This window comes from Diabrotica virgifera, chromosome 3 (assembly GCF_917563875.1).
Source record: "Diabrotica virgifera virgifera chromosome 3, PGI_DIABVI_V3a".
Lineage (NCBI taxonomy): Eukaryota > Metazoa > Arthropoda > Insecta > Coleoptera > Chrysomelidae > Diabrotica > Diabrotica virgifera.
The window spans coordinates 120,964,191-120,975,944 of record NC_065445.1 but is presented as its reverse complement, the minus strand read 5'-3'; the positions used below and the strand labels follow the sequence as shown (position 1 = coordinate 120,975,944).

At 38.5% G+C, this 11,754-nt stretch overlaps 1 protein-coding gene across 1 annotated transcript in view; it reads left to right on the top strand.

The window, feature by feature from the left end:
* The first annotated feature begins 10,580 nt into the window (after positions 1-10,580).
* Positions 10,581-11,754, top strand: part of LOC126881285 (splicing factor U2af 38 kDa subunit) — a 31,697-nt gene continuing 30,523 nt past the window's right edge. The window contains exons 1-2 of the mRNA XM_050645482.1: positions 10,581-10,796; positions 10,850-11,004. Of these exons, the coding sequence (XP_050501439.1) occupies positions 10,753-10,796; positions 10,850-11,004 (199 nt within the window). The 5' untranslated portion in view covers positions 10,581-10,752. The remainder of the gene's footprint in view (positions 10,797-10,849; positions 11,005-11,754) is intronic.

Sequence of the window (11,754 nt, the reverse complement as noted above, 5' to 3'; positions counted from 1 at the left end):
CATGGATTGTTTGTCTGCCCGGCGGATTGTGTTTCAGCACTTACTACGGCACAAATCGTCGAAAGTTATGCCGCAGTTCAGCACAAATTGTCAAAGCAGAAATACTTCCGATTTTGAGAAAATTAATAAAAACTGTATAACCCGTAAACGACGATATTCACTTATTTTGACAAGAGATTCGTAATCAGCGATCAGCGTGCAAATTATGTCTAGAAACCATGTATTGGTTAAGTTCCGAAAAGTTTTTTGAGTTACGTTGAAAATTGTTATTGACTTCTGCTTTATATTGGGACAAATTAAAATGTGTAACAAATTAAGTGTTTAACTGTTGATTTATTTATATTTTTTAATAATTATGATATTGCTTAATAAGCAATATTATAAATAACCCCAAACGTAATTTATATCATTTTATATAACTCATATAACCTATTAATGTCATAAGGATCATCAAAACATGTAAAAATTAGTGACTAAATAGTGGGACAGTCTGAAGTAACCGCTAAAAACCAACCAAAATAAGACAAGTAGGGTACGAAAAAATGCAGCCGGACAATAACAAAAGTCAAACTATATTCTACCATTATTCTACAGTTAATTTCTTGTCAAATTGAGTGAATCACTATATTATTTCATTAAAATGGTAGGTGACACCTCCACCAATTCAAAAATTCATGAGTTCGTGAACTAAAAATTATTACTACAATAAAAGTGGCGGATCAACTTAATAATATTCCTTAAACTACAGTGCGGAATATATTAAGCATAATGGGCAAACAGGAAGTATCTGCGATAGAAAAGGTAAAAGTGGACACAAATATAGATTAAAGTTTCATAAGGTTGAATTAGAGGTACGTGTACTCGTAGTTTAAGGGGGTATGGTTTGAAATTTTTAATTTTTTAAATTTTAAATGAAAGTGCATAACTTCAAGAATACCCTCTGAAAATTTCAGATTGATCGGAGTAAAATTACTAAAGATATAGCATGTTGAATATTCTTATCTTCGACTCACTTTGCCGCGATTTCGCGCCAGTACGGTTTGAGCGCAGTGAGAAACGTTCAACAACTGGTCCCCTTCTCTTTTATAGATTACTCCGCGATTCAAAAATATATTCTGGTGCGCATTACTTTACGATTTAACAGACAAACAAGAATATGAAGACGAAGTTGTCAAAACTTTAAACGCGTTTTTCTCAAAACTGCTTTTTCAAAGGCGGTGAACATTGTAACTCAAAAACTACCTGACCAATCCACCTCAAACTTTGCATAGATTTTCTTTAGACATTTCTTGGGGTAACTCTGTCGAGATGTATTTGTTTTTATGCTTATTTTTTGTTTAACAATATGTTTCACCCTTTTGTTACAAAGAATTTCGTTTTTTTTTACTTCCGAGTGATATCAAGAACTCAAAAATCGTTAAAAATAAAAATCTCAACACCGTTATCTCGAGGAACTACTAAGCTAATAAAATCCTTTGAATTTTTGTTTCGCATGATCCAATGAGTTCTGATATCCACCGCAAAATCCATTTTTTTTGAGGTGTCAGTAAAAATTTGCCACCGTTAGCTTATTTTTCAATATTTTTCCTTGAATTTTTTTTAATATGCTTTGAATTGTAAGCTTATTTAATTTTATAATAAAATAATTGTACCTACCATAGTTTAAAAAAAAATCAAAAGTGTGCTTGAAATGTTTTATGCTTTGAAAACCATACCACTTTTCTTTTTCCCTCTGTTGCTCATGTTACTTATGTTTACCTGTTGTCTTTCTCTTTCTAAAATCTCTTCTCTTAACGTTTTTGTCACGGCCTCTAGCACTTTTTAAACTCACTTTCACCCTTTGTCCCTACGGTCATAAAATTGTGTGCTACTAAGATGCCTACTGTAACATCTCCGCTCTTTCGTCATTGAACTTATTGCATTCGAAGCACAGTGTTCTACTGTGTCACTTATTATGCAGGCCATTTAGCTGCCATCTATTGCCTTGCGTATCACTCTTTTATACCCTATTTCACGAACATACGCCTGTTTTGGATTACTTCGACAACAAATATTTTACTGTGCAAAATAAGAAGAACGAAAGTAAATTGCAAATTACATTGTTGTTTATTGGAATAATTATTAGCGCCATTTACTTTCGTACTTCTTTTGTTGCACAGTAAAATATTCGTTGTCGAAGTAATTCAAAACAGGCGTATTTTCGTGGAATGGCCCATACTTGCAGCTGTGTTGGTGCTGCCCCAGCTATAACTTGTAAAGCTACCGCTGATGTCGATTACGATCTATAGGCGCATACGATCTTTAATACATCTTTTTTGGGTCTTATCTAAAATTTGTACTTTTGATTGCTCGTTATAAGCATGTTTTCATTGTGCTCTAATAGGCTCTAAGCAGGCAATCCGCGTAAACTATAGCTTGTGTCCCTTCTCCTAGATCTTCTAGTACATAATTATAGAGGATGTTCCAGAGCGACGTTCCTAGGATTGAGCCCTATGGTACCCCTGCCGATGTCTGCATACTTGAGAAGTATTCCTTCACTATGTTTGAAGGAATGGGGATACGCCAAATTTCTCCAGCATTCCAGTTATTACTCCCCAGCTCGCGCAGTTGAAGGCATTTTTTATGTTTTGAAAGAAGGCACTAACAACCTGCGCCTGCATGTGGCAGTTAACTCCGTGATCCGACTAATAGTCAGGGATCCCAGGCCTACTTTCACCATTTACTACTAACAAGCTAATTTTTCGTGAGTAGCTTCATTTTGATGACATGCCCAACTTTTTTCCTTACAACAATTTCCCTATGTGGTAGATAACAAAGATAGCAGGGATAGTCCAGTCGGGTTAGACGAATAAGAGACCTAATCTTACATGCCGAGCTGCTCCAAATTTTATTAATCTAATAATTGGGTAGGGTCATTAGCAGTGAAGTAATACGACATGGAGAAATCCTGACAACACTAAAATCAGGGCATATATTTTACAGTATCGGTAGTGAAACCGAATCAATCGGGTAGTCGGTTTCTTTATACACAAAAGACTTGCAGATGGCATAGTAATTACAAGGAGCATATCCACAAGAGTATCCTATTTAATCGTAAAACTAAACCGAAGGTATAAAATAAAGATTATTCAGGTATACGCCCCAACAACGGACCATCCGGATGAGCAGATGGAAGACGATGACATCTCAACGGCACTGAAAGAAACCAACACGCTACACATACCACACGATTATATGCGGCGACTTTAACGCAAAGATCGGTCTAAAGCAGGATGAGCAGGAAACAGCACGGTAAATTTGGATGTAAGGCAGAAACGAGCGTGGACAAACACTACTAGAATTTCTATTACAACAAAATCTATACCAGATGAATAGTTTCTTCTCTAAAAAAGATCACAGAAGATTGACGTGGAAAAGCCCAGATGGCAAGACCAGAAACGAGATAGACCACATAATCAGTGACAAAAAATATATATCAAACGATGTCACACAGTCCTTAATAGCTTTACCACAGGCAGCGATCATAAAATGGTAAAAGCCACAGTAAAATTAGACTTAATATCCAAAATGATTAGGAAGAAAGCCAACCCAATATGGAGCGACCCAACAAATTTAAATGAATATCAAGGCAATATCAATAAAATTCTACAACAAAATGAATGCATGAATAATGTAAATGTCCTAAACGAAAATATCGTAGAAACTATTCGAGAGGCTCAAGTAAAATGCTGCCCTAAAAGACGCCAAGACAAAAAAATAACCATTGAAACAAAGCAACTAATGGAGACTAGAAGAAAAATCAAAGCAAACGAAAGCATTGATGAAGAAAAACTGCGAAAAATAAATAAAGAAGTATCAAAAGCTATAAGGAAAGATTTAAGGAAATTTAAGAATGAAAAAGTCCACCGAACTATAGAAGAGAATAAAAGTTTGAAAGTCCTGAGAAGACTGATAAACAGTGGAAAATGCTAAATACACAAACTAAAGAACAAAGGAGGAGTCCCCACATCAAATAGAGAAGAACTACTACACATAGTTGAAGACTTCTATCAAGAACTATACACAAGTCAAAGAGAAGACCAAACGAACTTGGAAGCCGCCGCATCACGCAAAATTATCAACCAGGGTTCAGAACTCATGCCAGAGATCACACTAAGCGAAATCCAGGACGCAATGAAAACGATGAAAAACAACAAAGCGCCAGGAGAAGATGGAGTCGTAATAGAAGCTATAAAGATGGGTGGACGTGCCCTTCTCAACCAAATAAAAATTTTGTTTAACCTTTGTCTAACAGATTCTTGCATACCGGAAACATGGAACAATGCATTAACAATTTTACTACACAAGAAAGGAGACAAGGCGCACCTAGAAAACTATAGACCAATCAGCTTATTGAACCACATCTATAAAATGTTTACCCGAATAATTACGACAAGACTAGAAAAACAGTTGGATTTCTACCAGCCCCGAGAACAAACTGGCTTCCGCTCAAAATTCGGAACAAACGATCACCTACAAACAGTAAAAACCTTAATAGAAAAATGGATAGAATATTACAGATCGCTGGTACTTATCTTCGTAGATTTTCACAAAGCCTTCGACACTGTGGAATTAGACAGTAACAATAGTAGAATAGACTACCGGTTTGCAAAGCTAGTACAAACATTATACCAAAACGCCACAATGCGTGTAAAACTACATGATACCACCAGAGAAATTCATATCAAGCGAGGTGTGAGACAGGGCGATACTCTCTCACCTAAATTATTTACAACGGTCCTAGAATACGCCTTTAAAATGCTAAAGTGGGAAAATAGAGGAATAAAAATAGATGGAGAAATGCTCAATCACCTGCAGGTCTAAAAATGAACACCAGTAAGACCAAATTTTTGACAAATTTAGTTCCCAGCTAACACCTCACCATCCAAAATAAAGTGGTAGAATTGACAGAAAAGTACATATATCTCGGTCATGAAATCAGAATAGGCAAGGACAATCAGACCTGCGAATATCAACGACGAATAACATTTGCCTGGGCGGCGTATGGTTCACTAAGAGACATCTTTAAGAGCAACATCCCGATAGCTATGAAACGGAAGACATTTAACCAATGTGTTCTTCCTATTATAACATACGGAGCAGAAACTCTCACACTCACAAAAACAACAGCACTAAAAATGCGAGTGGTACAATGGCGCATGGAAAGATCGATTCTCGGCGTTACAAAAAAGACAAAATAAGGAACCAAGACCTGAGGCCTGAGGAAAAGAACAGGTGTCACTGATGTCGTCGAACGTATAGCCAGGCTGAAATGGAATTGGGCAGGTCACATAGCGAGACTGAAAGACTCAAGATGGACCAGAAAACTAATTGGCTGGCGCCCAAGAGAAGACAAACGCAGCAGAGGACGACCATTAACACGCTGGATAGACGACATTAAAAGGATATCCAAGAAATGGCAACAAGACGCACAGAACCGTGGGGAGTGGCGAAAAATGGGAGAGACCTATGTCTAGCAGAGGACAGAAGAGGTTGCATAATGATGATGATGAATAGTAGTGTAAATTTAAAATCTCGACTGAATTCCGCCGTTGCGTTAGCAACTTTGCGGCAGCACCTTTTGGTCAGCTCTTTGATTTTTTTCGTATCCCTCTTCATAGTTGTTAGGATATTCTTCCATTGCTCTGATTTTTTTCTTTTAGTTTCTGCATGTCGATGTGTTTCGTACTTCTACCATCGTTAATTTCCTTTATGTTCTCTCTTATCTTGAATAGGATGTGTCTATTATGGGTAAATATTTCCCCTTCTAATGCATCACATTCAGTCGTTTTTCTCCTCATCGTCGCCGTCACTAGGTGACATCTGTATAAAGCCGGCTTTCCCCTCTATCTTCATTTAAAAGTTTCCTGTATATCCGACAGTCGTTATAATGTCCGTTCTGTGTTCGCTGTTAGATATGCCGCAGTAAGGTGTATTTTTGGCAATTTTTCACATCTTGGCCTTCATTCGCGCAGTTAAGGTACTTGTCTCCCTCTTTTCTTTCCTTACATATTGTTTCTTGTGTGTCCAAAATACACAATACACCGCTTTTTGGTCTATATTTGGCGCCACAATTTAGCTTGTTACCAACCTTATTCTGGCCTACATATTGGCCTACGTGTTGGCCGTTACTATTACCGTTTGACCCCTGCTATATCCCGCCTTTATATCCAGAATTGTTATTGTCTTTCATTCTTTCTCTCAGCCCCAGTGTTCTTTCATGCTCCAATCACCTCTTCTTCATTCATAGTTTTATCTACGTCATAAATGATTAAAGTTTTGTCCGGAAGTCTAGAATGAACTTCCAGTCATCTTAACATCTTCCAGAATTAACTTCCAGTCATCTTAACATCTTCCTTTTATCTTACTTTTTGTACAAGTTCTGAGTATATTTTGTCACCGCCTTTTATTAAGATGTTTCCCCATTCTGTCTTTCAAGAGCTGTTGTAACGGGTAGTTCTTTTAAGACGACAGACTCAGTAAAACACAGATTAAAAATAAAGTAAACATATTAAAGATAATTATATACAGTTTAAAACAAATAAAATAAAACATAATTCTGTCTTCTGCAAAGGAAAAACAATATTAAACTTTATTACAGTTATCATCATAATAGCTTTTTTTTTTTTTGGCGGTGGGAATCTTCTCAAGACCGTCTAGGAAGGTGTCCCAGGTGTGTCGGTTTCGGTCCATCCTATCTGTATCACGGGCCGCCTACCGACTAAACCCACCCCCTCTTTTCTCCAGCCGACGGGTCTGGGACCGCTCTTAGCGAGCATATCTGACCCGTCGACCTTACTCATATCTCCCCTCCGGCACTCCTAGCGTGCATTCCATGAATCAGTTGGCCCCCGGGCCGACCCCCCGCCCACGCCCCGCACCAGGCCAGTCAGCGAAGCGACCGCCTGGCGCAACCCGTGCGCAGGTAGGGCGACAAGGAGTCGCGACAAGCAACCCCGGATGAAAACAGCCAGAAGATGTCAGTTAGCAGTTACGAGCAACTCCAGTCGTTCATACTTTCATCTATGCACTCTTTCTCGTCCGGTCCTTCATACTTTCTCTCATTCAACTCCAATCATTCATACTTTCATCTATGTAAGCTTACTCATCCACCCATTCAATTCGGAAATTAAAATGGGACAGTCTGTGTAGGTCGGATGTAAAAGGTCCTTGCACACTGACTGTCAGAAAATGATACAAGACATAACACAAAGGAGGAAACGAGAGTGAAAAAGAGAAGAAAAGAGCAGAGATACAATGAGAGAAGAGAAAAGAAAGAGAAAAGACATAACGAAAAAGGAAAGAAAAAAGAAAGGACAGTGAAGAAAGGAAAGATAGAACACATAGACAGGAAAAACCGAAAATAAAAAATGGTTCGAAAGAAATATTAACTCATGTAAATAAAATTAAAGAGGTAAATAAATAAAATACGATAAAATAAATAACTAAAAATATGAAAAAGTAAAATAAGTAAATAAAAAAATAAAAATAAAAATGGGCAGTCAGCGTGGTTTGGATGTAAAGGGTCCGCCCCCCGCTGGCTGCCCGATCACGACACAAACACATTTTAAGAAAATAAATATAAAGCGGTCATCCCGCTTGCAGCCGCCTCTCTTTTTCTTCTTTGTGCTTTATTGTCTTTGTGACGAAGGCAATGATCAACTCAAAGTCTCGTTTGCTGTCGATAGCTCTATCGATCAGCTTATGAGGCTCGCCTAGTGGAGATCCCAGGCCCAGCTGCAGTTCGGTACGCCCCGTGCGATAGGCAGGACATACGAACACGACATGCCGCGCGTCATCCACCACACCACACTCGAGACATAGATCGTAACCTAGTTTTCCCAATCAGGTGGGTATATTGTCGAAACGATCCATGCCCCGTCAGAAACTGTGTAAAGTAGTAGTTAACGCGCCGATGCCGACATCCGTACCACCTCACTACATCCGGGATCAGGGATCTCGTCCAGGCGGCCCTTCCGACTTCGGCTGCCCATTCCCTCTGCCACGTCTCTAAACTTCTAGCTCTCTCCAGTGGCCCTGAACCTATCGCCCCGTTGCCCCTTCGGTACATTTGGACTCTCTCCCTGGCCAGGATGTGCACCGGCAGAGAACCAGCCACTACCTGTAAGGCAATGGTTGATACAGTCCTGTACGCGCTGCACACTCTGATCAGGGGTTTCCTTTGAGCCCTCAGAAGCATGTCTTTATACTTTTTCATCCGGAGGACCTCATGCCACACTGGGGCCCCGTATAATATTACGGATAATATTGATTGTAACATCATTAGCCTCTTCTGGGATCCGGGCCCCCCTATATTTGGCATTAGTTTATTCAGCGTTGAGGTCCTCTCCTCCGCCTTTCGACATGCTTCTATCACATGTTGTCCAAATGTCAATCTCTCGTCCAAAGTTATGCCTAAATACCTTACTGTCCGTTGGGGTCTTATTTCGGAGCCTTGATATATGAAAACTGTATCATCTCTTTTTCTTGGTCCCCTCAAGATTATTATTTCTGTCTTTTCTACTGCTAACTTTAAATCGTTTTTCTCTATCCATGCCGCGGTCTTCTCTATCGCTTTATTTACTTTTTCCGTTATACCCCGCCTCATATCATCTTCCACCAGTAAGGCTAGATCGTCCGCGTATGCTATCGCTCTAACTCCTGTTCTCTTATGAATTTCTAGTACCCCGTTATATAATATATTCCAAAGTAAGGGTCCCAGGACTGACCCCTGGGGTACTCCCGCGGTCATTTGTTTCTTTTTCTTCTTCGATATGCATACGGATCTCTCAGATAGATAGTCCTTAATTATGTTGGACAAATATTCCGGAGCCCCACATTCGCCTCAATCATAATAGCCTGGAGACACCGCATTTCTCTGCAATGCAGTCATTATCGTTCCTCGCTACTACCGCCTACTGCGATAATGGCCGTGGCGAGATTCCACGTCACTACGGTGGCGTCTGCCTAGGCATAGTTCCACCTCAATATACGGAGCATCTTTGCCAAGCCAGCTAATGCTAGTTCAATACGCTAGCAGCAGCTGTCGAGCCATGGCTAGTTCAATACGCTAGCCACGACTGATTTTCTCATCCTTCTGGCTCGCCTTAAATATGCTCTCGCTTCCACTACTCCTTCGATTTCCCCCAGCGGTGCTATGCGCCAACACGGACGCTCCTCCGGTCGTCTCTGGTAGATCAGCTCATCGCTTGCCGTTGGCATAATATCGTTACACTGTTTAATTCGAATGTAATATAAGTTCGAATATAATTCGGATTGCCCAATGTACCAAGTTATCTATCGACGATGTGAAATAATTCGAAGTGGTGGAGTAAATTATTTAGATGGCAGCTAATAAATACGTATACTCGACGTCACGACTCGACGTAACTTAACAATGAGTTATATATGTACTACCTACTTGATGAATTGAGGTAAATAATCTAATTAGACTACGAACTCACAAAGAGGTCAACCCCTTATTTATTATAAGCTAACAAACAAACGATAATTCATCAAAAAGGTTTTTGTCTTTTCCATACCTTTGTACCTAGATGCTTACACAAATATAATTAGAACTAGAAAGTTTTACTGCAACAGAATTTAGCAATGGATTCAATTCTACAGGAAGTTGAATAAACTCGTAATTAAAATATATTATGGATATCTATTACAATTATACACAGTGAAACTATGAAGTTAAGATTAATGTGACAATGTGAGATTAAAAATTAAGGGTCTAATTTGTAATTGAACAGAGCAATATGCTAATGGTCACCCCGACATCCTATAGAGTTCATTCTATGGCCTTTCCATAATTATCGCAGGCCATATCTTGTCCAATTATGCAGAACAAGTTTTGGTGTTTCCTATTCCTTGCTTTAACTAACCTGCATGCAGTTGCAACTACCACAGGACGGCAAGATACATCAGCATTAGCTTCACCATGGCAGATAAATTCAATGTTGAATTTTCAGCTGCATATTCCATTTGGCTCCCAAAACCCTATGCATACCTAGAAGACTACAGTGGTTTTCTTAACCTTGTAGTACAAGAGTTCCTTCCACGGCAGTTTAGGAATCCAGGATCACTCCTAGATACTTCCCCGAGTTGTGGAAATCAAAAGCTTTTTAATAGTGGATCAGCTCTCTGGTTGGGCCGATGGACACTGTATAGATTTCCGATAGTTCTAGAGGACAGTGGCCACCATGGCCTTAATATGAAGATAGAACCTCAGGAAACCTTCAAAAATTCAATATCCATCGTCACAATAAGAAGCAGGAGCCTCCCCTCCCCGAGGAAGCTTACAAGTGAGCAAAGAGCAACAAGAGGTTATTACGCCCCCTGTTGAATTTCATGAACAGAAAATACTTAGAGATTAGCAATATAATAAATATAAAATCATAAATAAAATCTAAAAATTAAAAATTTTTAGAGACTGATGACGTCAAATTTTTTTTAAGAAACCCCGTTTGCCAAAACAAGGATCACAACTCTGAAGTTAGCTTTTTTATGACAAATGACAATAAACTGACATTTGATATTTGATTAGGTGTACAGGCGTACGACAATTTAATGTTTTCTTTAAAATAACGTTTTCTTGTTCATTGGTTTTCTTAGGAAAATCCTAAAAAATATAAACATTTTTTAACTTCATTAATGTTAAAATATTTTTAGATAAGTAGTGTGTAGTATTTAATATAATTTACCGCTATGGCTGAATATTTGGCCTCGATTTTCGGTACCGAAAAAGACAAGTAAGGTTATCTTCAGAAAACTTCGAGAGTAGTTGCTAATTTATATTTTTTAGGGTAAATTGTTCATTTTATTTTAAAATAGGAGCTTGCCGACATGGTGATAGGTGCTCTCGAATCCATAACAAACCCACATTTTCTCAAACATGCCTTCTACAAAATCTATATGTAAACCCTCAAAACTCTGCCAAATCTGCAGACGGAAGTCATTGTGAGTATTTTCTATTATTATTCTGTTAATCTCTAAACTGATAGCTTAATTAAAAAATCCACAATGTCGGATTATTCTATTCAAACTGCTCTATGGCTTAGGTAATTTAAACTTAAAATAAACTTAAGAGTAGACCAACTATTTTTAAAAACATTTTATGTAATAAAAGACTGGTAGGTATTTCTGTAATGACTTTAAGGCATTCTCATCACTAGCTGCATAATATTTAACTAGAATTTTGTTTATAAACCTCGAAACAGTGTTACATACACATTGAATAAAAAGTATTGTACTATAGGACTATCTGTTGTTCAGAGTTTATCTTTGAATAGACGCTTTATAATGATAAATCATATATTTTAATAAAACTGACCATATGAACTTTATCTTCTGTCATCATCATCATCACGTAGCGCTACAACCCTGGGTGGGTCCTGGCTGACTGTACAACTTTCTTCCAATTTGTTCGGTCTTCCATCAACCTAGGGTCAAATGGGATGTTCATTTTTCGGAGATCTGCTTGGATGTTATCTCTCCATCGCACTCTGGGACGTCCGAGTGGTCTTTTGCCTGTAGGAATCTCCTCAAATACCAGTCTTACAAGTCTCTCGTTATGAAGTCTGTGCACGTGGCCTGCCTTTATCTTCTGTGGATATTAGAAAAGCTTTATAGGACCGAGAAATACTATAATATGTATAGGCCCCACATACCAAAAAAAGTTGATTAATAGCAATCTGAAAATTTGTTAAT